This window comes from Oxyura jamaicensis, chromosome 12, assembly GCF_011077185.1.
Source record: "Oxyura jamaicensis isolate SHBP4307 breed ruddy duck chromosome 12, BPBGC_Ojam_1.0, whole genome shotgun sequence".
Classification (NCBI taxonomy): Eukaryota; Metazoa; Chordata; class Aves; order Anseriformes; family Anatidae; genus Oxyura; species Oxyura jamaicensis.
Genome location: NC_048904.1, coordinates 5,354,551 through 5,373,763, shown reverse-complemented (window position 1 = coordinate 5,373,763; position 19,213 = coordinate 5,354,551). Strand labels below are relative to the sequence as shown.

Sequence of the window (19,213 nt, the reverse complement as noted above, 5' to 3'; positions counted from 1 at the left end):
AAAAAGTTAGGTTGAGTAAATGGCCTGGCCTAAATTCTATTTTCTTCCCTCTGTACATACCTACCATTAATGTTAAGCAGCAAACAAAACTGGCAGCTGCTGACTTGAATAAGTCTGAGAAAAAGATTAGTCATTCTTCTGTTGTCAGCCAGGGCTGGGTTACCTGTAGGAAAGCAGGTCACCTCTGGGGAAGGAGCGGCAGTGGGAGAAGGAACGAGAACTCCGGAATGTCCACAATGAGGGCACACTGCGGGTGGGGAAGGTAAAACTGATGATAAGGAAGAGAGGTGGTTAGGCCATGAGAAGAGCATGGCAGCAGCAGCACTTGCACGTATCACACACAAACAGCAGTCTCTGCAGCTGTATGGCCGTTCCTGTTTTACTGCATCAGTTTCTCCACATACAATTGTAAGGTTTGACCACATGGGCGTTTACACGAGTTTTTTTGGAATGGAGGGATTTGAGCTAATTTTAGCATCAATCTGAGCAGAGGCCATTCTTCATAATGGTTTTCTGGCCTCAGCTTTGTTTCCTTTGGCAATGCTCAAAAATACATTCCACCTTTAGATAATGTGTCAAGATTCCAGTATCTTGGTTTAAGGTTGAGCGAGGGGGCGCAGGCAGCGCCGCCATTATGGGCAGCCATTTTGCATGAGGATAGATCTGTGGAAGGTTTTGGCAGCCATTTTGTTCTATATCTGTGGAAGGTTTTATCCTTACATAAAGAGTCTGAAAATTAGTAAACTGTGAGAAACATTTGGAATGCATTTTTGCAACATAGCCCATATCATGGCACTGGACTGCTTTGGTGCTACTGTCATCTGGCTTTGCAGCAGGCAAGAATCCTCTTCCTGCATTGTTCCTGTGGAATGCATTGGGAATGACAAAATCCTCTACCTCATGAATGCTTAAAAGCTATCCCGAAAATGCACAGAAAAATAGGCTGAGGGGAGAATCCTCAGTTGGCAAATTGAATTGCTGTGGGACTTCAAAGCTTGTAGTTCTTCACTGTCTGAGAAAGAACAAGTGGGTTTGTATGAACTCCTGGGGCCCTGCTCCAGGTTTTACCATTTGCGTTCTGCAGTCTTAGGTGTACAAAAACCCACTAAATCTGTGATATAAGAAGCACATAGGTAAATCTGCTTTGCAGAAAATCTGGGAAAAATGACATATTTTTTTTTTTTAGCATGTTTCAGGGTGGCAGAATCCATCTCAGTACGGCTGGATTTAGGTCAGTAATTCCTAAGTAGTCAGTAAATAATGCGAGGGTGGTACAGTAAAACACTCATCGGCTTCTTTCAGCATGTTGTCCTGGTAACAGAAATTTGTGGAAACTGTTAATTCTCATGCTTTTGAGTGCTCAGGTGATGGCATTAAAATATTCTCTTGAGCATTTCTGACTCTCTAGCTAAATGATGCGTTTGATCCATTTAAAATTAAAAGGTTAATGCCAATTTGACTAATGACATGGAAAATAGAAATAGTGTTACACAAAGTCACTTCTGAGATTGCTTTTGGGGGGGGCTTTTTTTCTACATACTGCAGACCAGTTGCTTAGGCTCTGAAAACTTTTTTTCTAGCTCTACCCAAAACTTCCCATTCCATCTATTTTGCAAATGAAGTGCACTGTGAATTTTTTTCTAAAAAGTGTTTTGATTTGATTAAAATTTGATTGCACTGATTTCTACAGTGATTTTGAAGAGTTTTTACTTCACAGGCATAATTTTTATCTTATAGGTAAATTTATTTCTTTATTTCAGATTTCTTTTGGCAAAATGTTAAATGGCTATAATAATCATAGAGTCATAGAATGGCTTGGTTAAAGACCATCCAGTTCCAACCACCCTGCCATGGGCAGTGATGTCACCCACCAGAGTTGGTTGCTCAGGGCCCAGTCCATCCTGGCCTTGAACACCTCCAGGGATGAGGCATCCACAGCTTCTCTGTTCAGTGCCTCACCACCCTCTGAGTGAAGAATTTCCTCCTAACCTCTCATCTAAACCTGTCTTCTTTTAGTTTAAGACCATTCCCCTTTGTCCTATCATTATGTACTCGAGTATAGTCTGTCCTTTTTATAAGACGCCTTTAATTATTGAGCAGATAGGTGACCAGACAATGCAGGCAAAGCATCTTTTTATATATAAGCAAGACAACCATCACACACACACACACAATCCCCAGCCACATTGTCTTTAAAACTTTTTCTTAAAGTGATTGATAAGCATTTTCTCAGAATAATTTAGGCAGAAAAAAAAAAAAAAAAAAAAACTTATAGCGTGCATATCATTTACTGTGTAAATAATAATTATTAAAGATAATAGATCGTGCAGATAATTGCCTCTGCTTCTAGGAATGGCAATTAGCAAAGAGTAATGATATTCACACATCACTGGCTATTGAAGTTGTATATAATAAGAGGTACAAATATAACTTTTCTCACTAAATTAGCTACTGAGTTAATAACTGAAATAACTGTGTTTAGAAAAGACTACTGGACTGTGTAAAGCATAGGACATGTTGTTATATCCATAATGCACTTTCTGCTGTCAGGTTGCAAGCGCTTTGTCTTGCTAGCTGAAAGCATTTTATAATAAAGCCTCATATCTGGGGAGTTGTGTATGAGGTGTTAGAATGGCATCAGCTGCATGGAAAGCTCCTTGGCACTTGCCTGTGGGATGGATTTACCTAAGAAAAGAAGGATTAGGGAGCAGAGATCAGAGCAGGGTCATCCTGTAAATCTGCCGTTGACATTGTTAAACTCTCTGGAAGGATGCTTATTTTCATTTGTGGCCAGGTTATCAGAGGCAAGGCAGGTTTCCCCACAGTATGGTCAGTCTTTTCCTTTGTTCCGTATCGTTTTTTCTGCCAAAGAAATGTGTGACTGTCCTCCCTAATAACATGTGAACGTGGGAAGAGAAGATGGATGAATAAAACAATCCTACACTCTACAGTGTAGTATGACATAATAGCTAAAAGACAAATTATTTTCTTTTATTTTCTTTCTTCATGCTAGAGAAAACAGATATATAAAACGTTACTCATACTGGCCTTTGCCTTCACAATTTGGTAACTGCAGATTCCGTTTATTCCTGTTGGAATAATTAATCACTGCAAGATTATAAACAGGACTGACAGTCACTTGGAAGCTTTTTGTTACCAGAATGTTAGCATGTTTTTTCTGCTTGTTTGCATGAAAATGAGTAAATTAGTTTTTTTTTTTTTTTTTTTTTTTTTTTTAACTTGCTCTGATACATTTTTCCTGTTTTCTTGCATAGGATTTTCTTTTATGTTGTTTATGTTACTTTCACGTTCTTATTTTCCACTCCCTGAACCAGTGCAGGATGATTCACTTATAGGGATAAATGCCAGTTATTTCCAAACATACCTGTAGATGCAAGCAGGCTTTAGAAGTCACCTTTCCTGCATGGTATTCCATGGTGTTTTCATCTAGATATATAAATACTACTCATAGTTGTCTGATAATTTTTAGACTCCATTTTTTTATTTTTATTTTTATGTAATAAAATGTGTTGGTACAGTGCATGATTTAAATGCATACTTCTTTTCATGCCTACGATACCTTATGGAGACAATCATCACACTTCAGAGCTGATTCATATGCTGGTTAGAATTCAGTGTTAACACTTTGCATGGGATATTATCAGGGAGGATGTTTTCTTGATAGGAGCTTTTGTTTTTACATAAGTGGGTATAAAACACTTGAGGCAGATCTGATTCTATGAAATAGCTTACTTTAATATTCTGTAATTTGTTTTAATTTAGATTTTCTTTATGCTCTTCATCAAGAATAGAAAGCCAATAATTTCATGTGATAATTTAATACCAGCTCTATATAAATGGTATTGGTTTTATAACCAAGCAAAAATACTCAAAAAGACTTATTAAAAAACAGAACACAGAGGATGAATCACCTCATAAAGTTGTTTAATGAAATATGGCGTTAATTCTCTTTGGTGTATATGTAATATATAATATATACTATGTAGTTTGTAGTATGTTTCGTTTTTATTCTCAGAAAACTCCAAAGGGGTGTCATTTTCCTTTGGAAAAACAAACAAACACAAAACTGATGAGATGACTGAAGAACTTGCTTGTTTCAGAGCAATGGATGTGCAGGAGTTACTTTGTACACACAAAAAATACTTTAAATTGACTTGGCATTGCTCTTCTAGAATGAAATTGCACTTACGTTTTTTTCTATTTCTGTTCATGTCATCAGCTTTTTACTTTTTACTTGAGTCACAGTGAGTCCTAGAAAGCTGGTATTAAATACTCAGTAAATAAATAAATAAATAAAAACTATGCTTCAAATTCGCATTCCTGCTTTCTTTCACAGATATCCCCCATTCCTGATTTTTCTTTCAACTTCCAGTTTCATCTTCTTGGATGTGAAGGTCTTGGCTCTCCGTCATTCCAGTCAGTCATATTTTTATATTAGTTGCAAATGAATGTGGGAAGGTATCCAAAAATGATGGCCTTTCTGCTAGTTAGAGGTGCCAAATAAACCTGAAAAATCTCTAGAATGGAGGGGATTCTGAAGAATTGTAGCCACACATTGTCAGCAAACTGTGTGGGGCACTGACTGTCAAAGGCCTGTGACTTTGGTGGACAGAAGGCATTTTTTACATACAGTCATTTTCCCAGCTAGAGTCTGGCAGAAGAAACTCTGAAGGTTTTCAAAGGAAAGGTTGCCAGGGGTATGTTAACATAGTCAGAACTATACTGTTTCCTAGCATCACTGAAGGAATGACAGACCTCTCTTGGTAGACATCTTGCATGGAAAAATTAAGCTTCTAGAGGGAAGTTTGTAAAAATTCAGGATGTTTTTAATAAGTACTACTGCTAACCTGTCTCGTGTAAGTGCAAATGTGCACAGCAAAAGAATGCACTGCTGGCAAGTCTTTATGGACACACATGGACATTAAATCTATCTGAAATCACGAGTGAGTGTTGGGCAGTAGATGTAGCTTGGTGTTCATAATACTGGATGAAAGTATTGAGTGTGTTAAAATGTTCCATTCATTGTTATTTTTCTGTGATTTCTACTTTTTATTCAAGTGAGCAGAGAATTAAGTTACTTTACGCTTCCCTTCACTACAAAGGAGAACGATTGGCAGTGTTCAATGCTGGTTTGCTAGGGGTTGTATATCCCAGTTCTATTTCTAAAAGGTGAGAAACAAGCTTTTGTTAGACAGTTTTCTTATAAAGAAGGACACGATGTTCGACCTCTCCATCATTCCCTTACTGTTTCTTTTTGAATGAATAACCCAATGAAAATTGGCTGCAGTCTTGCAGCCTGCTATTCCAGCAAAAGCATCATTCTTGGTGTCCTGAAGAGGAGAGAGACTGAGTTTATAAAGTATATCAAACATCAATCATGAAAAAACACACAAACAACAAAACAAACAACAAAAAAAACCAAACCAGACACCACTGAAAATATTAGATAAGCATTGCTATAATGTATTATATTCTATTGCATTCACTTGAATTTATGCATTTGCTTAACAAAAAACAACCTCTAACTAACCAAAACCAATTTAAAAATAATTTCAGTGGATACATGCTAGTATAGATTTAAAGAGGATGAGTACATTTTGTATGATAAACAAAGTAGCCGTTGCTAATCTTTTTAGACTTATTTAGAAATGGATGCTTGAAGAACCCTTTTCCTCATGCTGGAAATGAGTCCTGTTGACAGAGGAGATCTATAATTATGATGGGCTATAATCAGTAGCTTAAGTCAAGTGAAAAAAAATCTCTTATGTTTCATGTGCCTAGATTTGCTTTACACTTACTAAATTTGGCTCTATAAACTATACAAATTGTTTTAATAGTGCTGCAACCAGAAACTCTGTGAGTATTAAGACTGATTTTTTGCTTTGGTCTCTTTAAAATCAGTTTTCCTATCTGAGATAAATTTAAAAGGCAGAAGTAGAAAATTCAAAGTATTGGTAAGTTTTGTGCAGGTGAAGACTGCATGCACAGAACAGCTAGGTGTAAATACTGCTATTTATGTTGTTGAAATTCAAGCTTTTGATGTTCGTAAAGACCAAGAATTTTCTGTTGTTTGATGTAATGATGAAATTCATGTATGGTATGATCATCATCACAGCCCTCTAGCACTGTTGGATGGCACCATTTTCCCCCTCCCCAATTCATTAGCCTAAAACAATGACTTAATGTCTGCAACACAGTACAAGATTTTCTTCTCACTTCTAATTAGTAAAAGACATAGAGAAGATATGCAAATTTAAAAGTGTATTTAGTTAACATGGAATAGATGGTTGCATTTCATTATTTCATGGCTGAAATTCATATACAGTGAGTAGTAGAAAACATGCATGAGTTACACTTCAGACTACTAGAGGAGTTTTTTATTAAAAGTATGTTTAATTTTGATAAAGAGTTTATAAGTAAATTTAAAGTGAGGAAGATTAAATGAAATTTTGTTGATGTCATACTCAGAAACATTGAGAAAGATTTACATGTGCAACCTGGGTGAGAGAAAGTCTTTTAATGCTAGGAAACACACTGTTGATAGCATTTATCAGAATCACTCAAAAGATGTTTTCCAAATAGACAGTTGCTAGTTAGTTCATTGCAGCAACTGAAGAGAGTGTATTGCTCCTTCCTCAAATATAAAAGATGAGGCTTCAGCCTTAAAAGAGATGCATCATTTCTAATCATGTTAGAAAAGCATACAAATAGTCATTTTTCTAATTTGGAAACAAAATGTTTAAGCTGCAGAAACTTCCTTGAAACTAAATTTTCACTATCTGATCAACTCAGCATTATGCAGTTTGTCTCCTGTCTCTGTTTTCTGTGTCTGCAACCATTTATGCAATTCATGAGACCAATCTAGTATCCGCATGCAGTAAGCCCTTAGTTTTATAGATCTAAAACAAGGTAGCAGATGTTTGGTTGTCATTATGGAGGTACCAATTACAGTTCTGCAATTAAGTGCAATTTCTCTTTTGCACTTGAAGAAAAATGTTCAACTTATTTGTGGTTCATGAAAATATAACAAACTTTTCCCAAATGCGTGGAACAAATTATCAGAGAGTTATGAAATCTGTTAATCTGTTCTTAATTATGGAGAGTTTGCCTTAGAAATGGCACATTTGTCACTCAGGTCTGTGTTCTAAAGATATACTTAACAGGGAGAAACATACTCTTGCATTTTTATAGCTAGCATTAACTGAAACCTTGTACTTAGACTATATTTAAAGTAAATTGGTTGTTAATTAAAGTAAGTTAATAACAATTGTTTTGTCTAATTATTTTGATTATATAGGCTACTTGTCAACAGTTCTTGTTGCAATTAAACAAAGCTGGAATGGCACTAGTATAAATCTAACAATTGCCACTTCCCTGTGAATGGGACTGTGCAAAAGGACAAGAGTGGAGATTTTCAGTGTTTCAGATTTGGAAATTGAATGCATTATTTTCAAAATTTGAGTGTCAAATTGTAAGGCAATTATTATAATGGAAGATAAGTTATAAGTTATAATGGAAGATGTGCATGGGTTTGATCAAACAGTAGGAAAGTCCCTTCATGCAGACAAGTAAGGTCTTACAGTATTATAAATATATCAAAACTGTTTTGGGGAAAACACAAAGAAAAAATGTGTGTATAAAACTCAGTTTAATCTGGAAACACTGAGGCTAATCATAATCATAATCATCTAGGATAGGCTATCCTAATCATAAGTGCATTATTATTCTGTGGTGTCATTCATGATTATTAAGAGTTCATTCTTTGTGCTGTAATGGGGTGTATAAATGTGCCTCTATTTAAATTCAACTGTGAATTGCTGTGGTTTTGAATTCAGAGCTTTTTGTAAATTTCGTATTTTCGTTGTAAACTTCGTGTTTTCATTGTTGACACCTTGAACAGGAACAATATCTATCACAAAATGGAAAAATTGGAGAACTAAAATGTATTAGGATATGAAAAGGAATAACTCATACAGCACATCTTTTGATTACAGGGTCACTAATGGACTGTGATATATATGTGCAGGACTCTGTGAAAAGGTATTACAAAAAGTTATCAGTTAATGTTTATATAATTTTAAACAAACAAACAAAAAAGCCTTGTTCTGGGCCCAGCTGAATTAATTACAGAGATAAATGTAGTTAAATATAGCTTTGTTAACTACTTTGAATGTTGCTTCTACTGTAGGTACCCCACTTAGTATTTCTCTTGTTGTGAAGCTGAAGGAAACAGAACAAGTTTGTTCTAATTAATGCTAACAAGATCTTTGTACCTAGGAGTAATATATTCATATAAGCACTGCAAATTGCTCATGTGTCAACATTTTGTATGTCTCAAAATTTATGTGGAGACAATATAAATGTTCTGTTTATATTTTTAACTTGGACATCCTCACATCCTCTGTCCTTGAGAGCAAATTAACAAACTGAGGAAATACAGAATAGAAGAATGGACGATGAAGTGGATTTAAACCTGGCCAAACTGCTGGTCTCAGGGAACTGTGATCACAAATTCCAGCTGGAGGCAGGTTTCTAGTGGTGCATCCCAGTGATCCATGAGGTGGGGCCAATAATGTTTAGCATTATCAGTGATCTGGATAATGGGGCCAAGTGCTCCCCCTGCAAGTCTGCAGATGATACAAATGAGGGAGGAGTGGTTGGTGACACCAGCTGGATGTGCTGCCTGTCAGAGGGACCTTGATGGGCCGGAGCACTGAGCCAGCAGGAACCTCAGGAAGCCCAGCAGAGGGAAGTGCAGGATTCTGCTCTGGGGGAGGAAAAGCCCGCTGCAGGGCTGAGAGGCTCCAGGTGGACACAAAGTTGACTGGGAGCCGGAAACACGTCCCTGCAGCAAAGAAGGCCAACAGCCTCCTGGGCTGCATCAGCCAGCGCGCTGCCAGCGCGGCGAGATAGCTGATCCTTCTCCTCTGCTGGGCAGTGCTGAGACACATCTGGGTTGCTGTGCCCAGTGCTGGGCTCCTGGTACAGCAGAGACGTGGACTTCCCTGGGTGAGTCCAGTGAAGGGCCACAGAGATGAGGAGGAGACTGGAGCATCTTCAGTCTTGGGCAGTGGGAGCTGGCCAGCCTGGAGGAGAGAAGGCTCAGGGGGAACCTGATCAATGTGTTTAATTCCCTATGAGAAGGAGTAAAATGCAGCCAGACTCTTCTCAGTGGTGCCAAGTGAAAGAAGGAAAAATAAATAAATAAGTCAGGGTGGTTAAACTATGCAACAGGTTGCCTAGAGATTTTGTGGAGTCTCTGTCCCTGGAAATGGCACTGGACTAGGTGGTCTCCCGAAAGAGAGACTGGTGCCTTCCAGCCTCAAGTATTTTGCAATTCTGTGAAAAATGTGTACAGGACTGACCTATCAGTCCTCTACATTTTTACATTTAACTAGTGAGAAGAGTAAAGAATTTTCTTGAAGTATTTTTTGTCATATACTTTTTTTTTTTTTTCTTTTTAATTCAAGTGAATCAGACAAATTTGTCCTTCAAACTAAAAGGGCAATTTAATTATTTGCTATTAAAATTAAGGGCAAACTGTTAGCTCACTTTGCATGTTAAAATGGGTAACAGTCAATCAGAAAGGGAGTAAAGAGGCAGTCACACCAGCCTTTCAGTCTGTTCTTCATGCATGATTTCACCTTTCATAATCACTCTTGGGGGAGTTTATGGATAGGATCATTTTTTCCTTGTTCCTGTTATGTGAGCTGAAACAAGCATGAGTCCGTATGCACTGAGCCACGCCACCGCTGCACTCCCTAACTTTGCCGTGCTGATGGGAAATGTCATGCTGCTACATTGCATAATTACAGCTGGCCCCTTTTTATACAATGATTGTGTTGCTATTATTTGAGATTACAAGAGATGTTAAAATATGCAGGATTTATATAATGTTTTCTTTGAATAACCTATATCCATCACAAGTGCTAGCAATGCAAATTACACAATACCAGAGTATTGCAATAATTAAATTTTTATATTGTTTCCAGGTCTGTCTTCAGAGAATAGGCAAAGATGTTGAATACTTATGATATTAATCTTGTATAGGATGCTATTGTAGAAATATATTGTTTCTTACTCTCTGTACAGTAATGAGTCAAAAATTCCTGTAACCAATCTGCTAGGAATTTTGAGCAGATCTTTTAGTTTAATGGTTGCTAAATAATAGGACTGGGGCCTGTGCTGGGCAGCAGTGCCAAGCAGCATTGCTGTCACACGTCTGAGCAGCCTGCTTCATGTCAGCTAAAGGGTGCAGTCTATGTCTCATCAGTCACAGGGGACTCTTTTCATCTGCTTCTCTGCTACTTGTTTCTTGCTCAGACAGTGTAACTGAGCTCAGCAGGATGTCCTGGTTGATCTCTAACTGTGAGGGATGTGCAGGTTATCTTACGGCTGTAAGAATTTGAACTGGCAGCAAGTTCAGGTCCTGACTTAGGTTTGACATGCAATATATAGATATACTTTGAAACTCTGATTTTACTGTAGCACAGAGGTCTAAGTGATGTGAGACTGCAGGCTGTGTTCAGCATGTAGTAATTAAGAGGACATCAGGAAGCTACTTCAGTGAAAAGGCAGCCTTACTACCCACCCACAAGTATTACACAACAACTTACAAATGCACAACTTTGTTATTAAACAATGCTGTTGTTTACATTTCTAATTTTAGTCTTCAGATTTGATCTCTCTTGAGAGTGCTGAAACATGTTTCAAGTGCTTTTGTTTTAGGTTGTCTAGATCTTGAACGTGTGTCAGACTGGCTACCAAATCAGCACCTGTCAGTCAGGATTTGGAATATGTTGCTTTGATTTTGATAGGCTTATGATGGTGACTGCTGGTGCCTAAAGTAAATAGTGACAACTGGAGGTGACTTATTTGGTGGCCATTTTCACAAGAAATAGAGCTGCTGTGAATATTAGGGTTTTGTGGCCGATGGAAGGAGAAAGGAATAAGCTGTTGAAAGGAGTACGTATTGAATTACCTCTGTTATTCCTTTTCCAATCATTTCAGAATAGAAATCTGGGACACATCAATACAGGACAGGGATAGTGAATTTTTCAGATTTGTTATTTATTTATCTGTGATCCATTTATTACTTTTCTTTTTTCCTCCTCCTGGTGGCAATTGGCAGCTGTCGAACACAATGGCAATGAAGTAGTCGAGTTTAAAATCTTTGGTGCTAGAGGGAAACTGCCACCAAAACTTCAACCCTGGATATGAGGAGAGATGTCTTCAGGCTGCTCAGGGACAAATTAGTAAGGTCCCCTGGAAATCTGCCTTTGAAGGTATTGGGGTCCATCAGTGCCGATCGCTTTATAAGAGCCCTCTTTTAAGAGCACAGGAGCAGGCAATTCCAAAGTGTCGGAATTCAGGCAGGCAGGGCAGAAGGCCTGCTTGGCTGAGCAGGGATCTTCTAGAGCTTATGTTGAAAATGAAAGTGTGTGAACACTGGAAGTGAGGTCAGGCAACATGGGAGGATTACAGAGATGCTATTTGCCTTTGTAGGGAGAAAATTAACGTGACCAAAGCTCAATTAGAGTTAAAGCTGGCCAGTACTGTGGTGGACAACAAGAAGGGCTTTTTGTTGTTGTTGTTTGTTTTGTTTTGTTAACAGCAAAAGGAGGACCAGCGATAGCATTGGTTCATTACTGATGAGGTTGGTCACCTCACAAATAGGGATGTCGATATGCCTTCTTTGCCTCTGTCTTTAACACTGATGATGGGCCCTGGGACCCCCAGAGCCCTGAGTTGGGAGGGCTGGACTGCAGGAACTCCCAGCTAATCCCAAACATGTGTGGGCTCTGCTGCTCCACTTGGATGTATATAAGTCTCTAGGGCCCAATGGGATTCATCCCAGGGTACTCAAAGACCTGGCTGATGTCACTGTGGGACCTCTCTTAATTATTTTTCAGTAGTCTTAGGAATCTGGAGAGGTCCCAGTTGACTGGAAGTTGGAAAATGTTGTCCCAGTTTTCAAGAAGGGCAAGAAAGAAGACCGTGGTGATTACAGGCCTATCAGTCTCATGTCAGTGCCTGGTAAAATGATAGAGGAGATTATTTTGAGAGTTATTGAAAAACACTTGAAAGACAACACAGTCATTGGTCATACTCAACATAGATTTATGTCCAGTTTAACTAACTTAATTTCCATTTACAATGAGGTTACCCATTTACAATGAGGTTACTGAGAGAAGACAGTAGATATAATCTTTTTGGATTTCAGGAAAGCTTTTGATACTGTCTCTCACAGTATTCTTCTGGACAAAATGTCCAGCATACAGCTAGACAAATACATAATATGATGGGAGAACAGTTGGCTGATGGGTCAGCTTCAAAGGGATATAGTAAATGGGGTTACAGCAGGCTGGAGGCCAGTCACTAGTGGGGCTCTGCAGGGCTCCATTTTGGGGGCAGATCTCTTTGATGTTTTTATAAATGATCTGGATACAGAACTTGACAGTAATGCACAGTAAGTTAGTTTGCAGATGATACTGGATGAGGAGGAATTATTGACTCCCTCAAGGGTGGAGAGGCTTTGCAGAAATACCTTGAGAGACTGGAGGGCTGTGCAATGACCAACTGCATGAAAGAGAGCAAGGGTTGGATTCTGCACTTGGGAAGGGACAACCCTGGCTGTATGTACAAACTGGGGGATCAGAGGCTGGAGAGCAGCCCTGAAGAAAGGGATCTGGGGGTTTGGTCAACAGCAAGTTTAATATGAATCAACACTGTACCCTGACAGCCAGGAGGGCCAACCATACCCTGGGGTGCATCAAGCATGGCGTTGCTGGCCGGTCGAGGGAAGGGGTTGTCCTGCTCTGATCCACCTGGTGTGGCCTCACCTTGAGCACTGTGTACAGTTCTGGGCACCATAGTGTAAGAAGGACATAAAACTCGTAAAAATTCAGTGTCCAAAGGAGGGTAGGAAAGACGGTGAAGGCTCTAGAAGGTAAGACACAGGAGGAATGGCTGAGGGCACTTGGCTTTGTTCAGCCCAGAGTACAGCAGGCTGAGGAGAGGCCTCATGGCAGCCTGCAGCTCCCTCACAAGGGGAGTGGAGGGGCAGGTGCTGAGCTCAGCTCTCTGGGGACAGCAACAGGACCCGAGGTAACAGCATGGAGCTGGGACAGGGGAGGGCCACACTGGGTGTTGGGAAAAGGATCTTTACTGAGAGGGTGGTTGGGCACTGGCACAGGCTTCCCAGGGCAGCAGTCATGGCACTGAGCAGCTGGAGTTCAAAGAGAGTTTGGACAACACTCTCCGACATAGGGTCTGATTTTGGGGTGGTCCTATGTGGAGACTAAGAGTTGGACTTGATGACCTTGTTGGTCCCTTCCAGCTTAGGGCATTCTATGATTCTATGATCTTAGTCTTATGGTAGAGAATACCACCAATGTGCTTGATTGCCAATACACATCTGTATAACCAAATTTTTATCTCCTAATCCTGTGCTTCCAACTGATTTTGAATTCAAACTCTCCATGTCCTGCTGTCTGTTACAGAGTCGTTTAAGTGTGTATATTATGAAGAAAGGAATCGTATAAGTGAGAACACTTCTGTTAGTCTAACCTGTGATTCCATATTTCTACTCAGCAGTGTTCATAAGTAAAAAAAAAAAAAAAAAAAAAAAAAAAAAGAGCTCTAAACTTCTTTTAAATGTCGGGCTTTAAATCCGGTGAGTGAGATCAGAATGGTACATAAGGTTAACTGAGTCTGTTTCTTCTGATGCCAAAATGATTATGCAACCAGCTCAAAGAAGTTAACAGCTCTTTTTCAATCCCTTATGCTGACCTCAATTCAAACTGACTTGACTTTAACTGGATTTCAGCAGTATTGTACCTGGCAGTTGTGATTGTAAGTTGTAAAATGGCAAATATATTAACAGAAAGCATTATCTGTAATTTAACGTGTTGCTTTCTGTGCTTTGTGTAAAGCAGAGTCAACTTACTACTCATTCATATGAAGAAATTCTTAAAATTCCAAACAGTCCAAGGACAAATTGTGATCTTCATCACTCAAGTTAATAATATTATTTTAGATTTGTGCTCAAGAGTAGCAAAGATCAGAATCTCCACAAGATACAGACTTATTTTTATTCCTAAATAAAGATGTTATAAAAGTGAATTCATAACATTTTGACAGTACAGAGCTGATGCCAGCTATTTGTAGTAAAACTTATCTTCAGGATGCTGTTTGTTTTAATCTCTAAAAGGATCTTTCAGGAATTCTAATAAAATGTTTGCACTGGTTAAAATAATATTATCTTAGTCATGTAGATAATTAATATGTCAGCTGTGGTCTGCCCAAAAAGCCAGCAGTATGTTGTGGTACTGAGATAGAGATGAAACTATAATGTAAGCAGAAGTTCGATTAAAACCAGTTCCACAGTATTGTCTGGAAAGAGAAAAGTCAGATAAGATTATTAAATAAGCTTTCAAAACAATAAAGAGAAGTGAAAAAAAAATAAATCTGTAAGAGAATCTTTACACATAAAAACCAGCCTATTTCCAGACAAACTTTATCTTTACATTTCTGTGTAGTTATGCAGAAGCAATGAAGCTAGAGAACAATAAATACTCTGTGAACAGGCAGTATAGAAGGAAAGAGAAGATACTGCAAATTAATTTGCTTTATTTGGCATCCAGAATCTGGATTATACTTGGTATGAAGTCTAGCAGCACAGAAAGCTAAAGGTATCATGGGCTGCATTAGTCAAAGCATTGGCAGCAGGTTGAGGGAGGTGATCCTTCCCCTCTACTTGGCACTGGTGAGACCACACCTGGAATGCCATTTCCAGTGCTGGCCACCCCAGTATAAGAGAGGTTTTGCCACTGGAGAGAGTCCAAGGAAGGTACACAAAGATGATAAAGATACTGGAGCACCTCTCCTCTGAAGGGAGGTTGAGAGAGCTGGGTCTGTTCAGCCTGAGGAAGAGGAGGCTCGGGAAGATTTCTCCAATGTCTATATAAGTCTGTGAAGGGAGAGGGCAAGGAGGATGGAGCCAGGATTGTGTCAGTCATGCCCAGTGCCAAGACAAGAGGCAATGGGCACAAACTGGAACACAGGAGGCTCCATCTAAAGGTCAGGAAGCGCTTCTGTGCTGTGCAGGTAATGGAGCACTGGCACAGGCTGCCCATAGAGGTTGTGAAGTCTCCTCCTTGGAGATCTTCAAAAGCTGCCTGGATGTGGCCCTGGGCAAGCAGCTGAAGGTGGCCCTGCTTAAGCAGGGAGGTTGGACAAGATGACCTGCAGAGGCCCCTTACAACCTCAACCATTATGTGACTCTGTAAATAAAATATGAAGTGGATTTTTTTTCAGAATTTAATTTGAAAAAAGTATTTTCATCTGTTTGCCTCTTGTAAATGGACTTGAAATGGAGCATTCAATATGGATATAATCTAGCAAAGCTAATTATCTTAATAAAATTGATACATTTACAGTCATTATCATTCTGGAACACAAAAGCATAACATGAAACAAATGACAACTTCATATAATATATGAAACCCTTACACTTTGTTTTGTAAAGACTACTTGGATCTTCTTGCCAGTTTCTCTCCTCTTACATCAAAAATGGCAATAAGGAAAATGAAGTTTAGTGTTATTGTTAAATGGAAACCTTATAGTTTCCTAATGTATTTTTAAAACTTGAGGAACCTCTGTAAGCTATGCCTGCAGTTCAATCTTGCTTTCCTCTTAACCTGTGTTTACTAGCAAGTTAATTTCCATTGAAATCATTTTGAAAATTTCTTTTGTAATCCAAATTCAGTATTAAGTTAATATTAGCTTTTGGGGTTGGTATTTTTAAACCTGAATAATACTGCTGTACTTTGACCTAGAAACCTATTTTTATTTGGTAGTTATAACAACTATTTATTTTACATCTGCCTGCACTTGTTTTACATGAAAATATTTACTTACAATTGAAATATTATTATCATGTAAATAATGTAAAGACTTGAAAGAAACAAAATTATTATATGATTACCAGTGGGAAGTATTTGTTGGAGGAGTATATTGGATCAGTCCCTTCCCAGTAGAAGATTATCTTGTGACTAGCAAAAGACCTTTCACTGAGCTCTTGAGAAACAATGCATTCCAAAGTTTCTTTTAGCAAATCACAGTTCAAAGACTTTCTCTCCTACAGTGTCAAAGCGTTTTCATTCACCAAGTCAATTAAGTAATTCCTAGTTAATTATTCAAAAGTAACCCCTTTGTGCAATCCTTTTAATTGTGTTCCAGGTGCCATAAACTGCAGGTTTCAGCAAACAATAACTATAGATACAGCACAGTACAAAGTTTTAACAGCCAGCAGCTTCTATGAAGGGTTGTCAAGAACAATCTGCAAGGAAACTAGTTTTGGCATATAGATTTTGAGCTGAAACAGTACAGGGAAGGAAGTGGTGCTTGCCAGCTCTCACCACCATATGTTTTATTTTAATGTAATGTACAAAGAGTATGGAGACAGCAGCTGCTCTGGAGGGAGGTGGCCACTTGTTAGCAGATTTCGAAACCTTTCTGAAATATCTGTTCATTTTTTCGCTGGTATTTTTTTCCCCTTGCTTACGTATTTGCATTCAAAAGATGGTCACTAAAAAAAGTCTATTTTTAGACGACTGTAAGAGAAGGAATGTGTGATCTACTTTACAGTTAAATAAAAAATAATTTTTAGAAGGCCTCTAGGTTTAAACACTGTGAAATGTAGGTAGATATTTATTTTGTCAGTATATATTCACAGTTGCTCATGATGAAATCATATGTATAAGAAATAGCAGTTGTCTAAGATTCTGTGTCTGTGATGGAAAGAAATTTATATCTATTTCATTGATTTCCAGTGTGCACTTGCTTAATCACATTCACATTTAAGTCAGTGTTGAGATTCATTGTCTTCAGTGGCAGAGAGAGGCAACCTAAATAGGGATTTAGAGCTAAAAGAGGAAGTTTGATATGAAATCAGTCTTTTCCTGCATTGCTACCCAGGCAGTGAAGTTGATTAATCCGCTGCTTTGAAAAAAAAGAAGTTGTTAGCACATTTAAAGAACTGTGTGTGGCAATGTCATGAAATTTAACCTCATTTATTTAAACAAAATGGTATTTTAAAGGATATTTTGTTGACTCCTACCTGAAATTTTTATATCTACTGAATTTAACAGTCCTTTGAGATCATATAACTACAAATTATTGGGTTGTAAGGCAGGGATCCTTAAGTGAATTTGAGAATCCAGAGGGTAGTTGTATCACACTATATTTATTATATTTATTATATTTATTATTTTATTATAATATATAATAAAATTAATATATCATATTGCTATACTTTCTAAGTGTGTTTTAATTTGAGCCTGGAATAATGCTAAAATGTCATAGCAACACAAATCTTACCCATATAACTGGGTCAGATGATTGTTTATATAGAAGCTAGAGATGTTATAATGAGTTATGGAAGGATAACTCTCTTATAATATTTTTAGATTATTGTGTACTGCTCACTATAGATGCATCTCTCCCTGAAAAGTAAATCCTGTTAATCTGTCTCCGAGTATAAAATTTTCTGGTGATAGAAAAATGATTCTTATGGAAATTCTGTTTTTCATTTTGCTTACTTCAGTTCTAGACAAGTCTATTGTTATCTTCTATCAGTCCTTCATTATTAAACCAGCTGCAAAAGGTGATTCTCTGGTATACTTACTAATACTTAAATAAAATGCCCCTTTCTGCCTTTTATGGCAGCACTCATTGCAAGAATTCAAATCTAAATGGGATTAGAGATTTGTAATTTCATTTAATCATTCCTTACATTACCCCTCATCCCTCAGGTATTTCCCAAGTAGAATAGATTTAAAAGTCTATGGTCAAAACATGGACATAATTCTGAATGTAGTCCTGCATCCCTAATTCTGCAAAATGTAAGGTAAATGTTTGTCACATTTAAACCGATGACTTACAGTCTTGTCTTGAGTCAAATGCAGATATTTCAGTGATATGATACTTTGCAAATTAAAGTTGTGAAAGGACTTTTCCTTCTCTTGGGTCCAGTAGCTTAAAAAAACACTTCTCTAATTCTAATGTGTACAAGAAAATGTAACTTATTATATTTTCTACATTTATTGCCCATGCATGGGACCCTTAAGTCTATCTGGAATCTTGAAAACATAGGAATTTTTTATTTGGGGTATATTACACCTCTATTTTGTGTGTGTGTGTGAAATGTGGTTGTTTTTTAGTTTTTATTTACTTTTCTAAGGGGAAAATAGAGCCGTCCTTGTCCCTAGAAGTAACGAGAACTGCAAAATGATTAGACTATTTTTTTTTACTTATAAAGCATTTAATATCTGAAACAGCTGACTAAAGTATGGAAAAAATTGCCATTAAACCCATAAAAGTCAGCAAAACAATTCAATTCTAAGCAAGTAAGAATAGCAAATATTCTATTTGTGATGACTAAAAATTAAATTGAGCCTAAAGAAAATTATTTCATTTTTAATGATGTTTTGCCCAGCTATAAGAAGTTCAACTGCCCATGGTTAATTTGAAAGAAAAGAAAAGCAAAAGACCAAACATAGTCATCTGACTGGAGACATTTTCCTTGTTATGACCATAACTGCTTCCAGTCTGTTACAACACTGAAGTTTCTGCTAGTTTTTTAAAAATTGGAAGAGACGTGACTCCATAATTAGAGTTTTAGATCTTAAACTGTACACTGTAACTTTGTTATTAATTGTGTAGAAGGCATTGCATACTTCTAATCATTGCAGAAATTCATATCTAATTTCTTCTTCTCTACAGCCACCAGAAAAAGAAGGTGGCCTGCCTCGCCAGGTAGGCAATAAGACGGAGTGTGGCCTTTTGGGGTTTGTCCTGGATTTGAAACAGGATTATGAGCCTGTTCGGAACCTCATCCCTGAGGAGAAACTTTATAAGGTTTACACATTCAACTCTGTGAGAAAGTCAATGAGCACTGTCATTAAAATGCCAGACGGCAGTTTCCGAATGTACAGCAAAGGAGCTTCTGAAATTGTTCTGAAGAAGTAAGTTCAAAGGATTTCTTGGTGTGTTTTTTCAAAATCTTAATGATGCAAAACATTATGACACTAATAAAACATACCTGGGAATTTTGGTGTTCGGAATTTGCTACCTAGGGTAGAAAAAGGACACACTTGAGGAGAATAAAGGTGTTACTGTCCATGTCCTG

At 37.8% G+C, this 19,213-nt stretch overlaps 1 protein-coding gene across 18 annotated transcripts in view; it reads left to right on the top strand.

Annotated features, from left to right (window-relative positions):
- ATP2B2 (ATPase plasma membrane Ca2+ transporting 2) overlaps positions 1-19,213 on the top strand; it is a 405,121-nt gene that overhangs the window by 335,129 nt on the left and 50,779 nt on the right. For all 18 annotated transcript variants that reach the window (XM_035337444.1, XM_035337435.1, XM_035337434.1 and 15 more), the window contains one exon: positions 18,808-19,049. In XM_035337444.1, the coding sequence (XP_035193335.1) occupies positions 18,808-19,049 (242 nt within the window). The remainder of the gene's footprint in view (positions 1-18,807; positions 19,050-19,213) is intronic.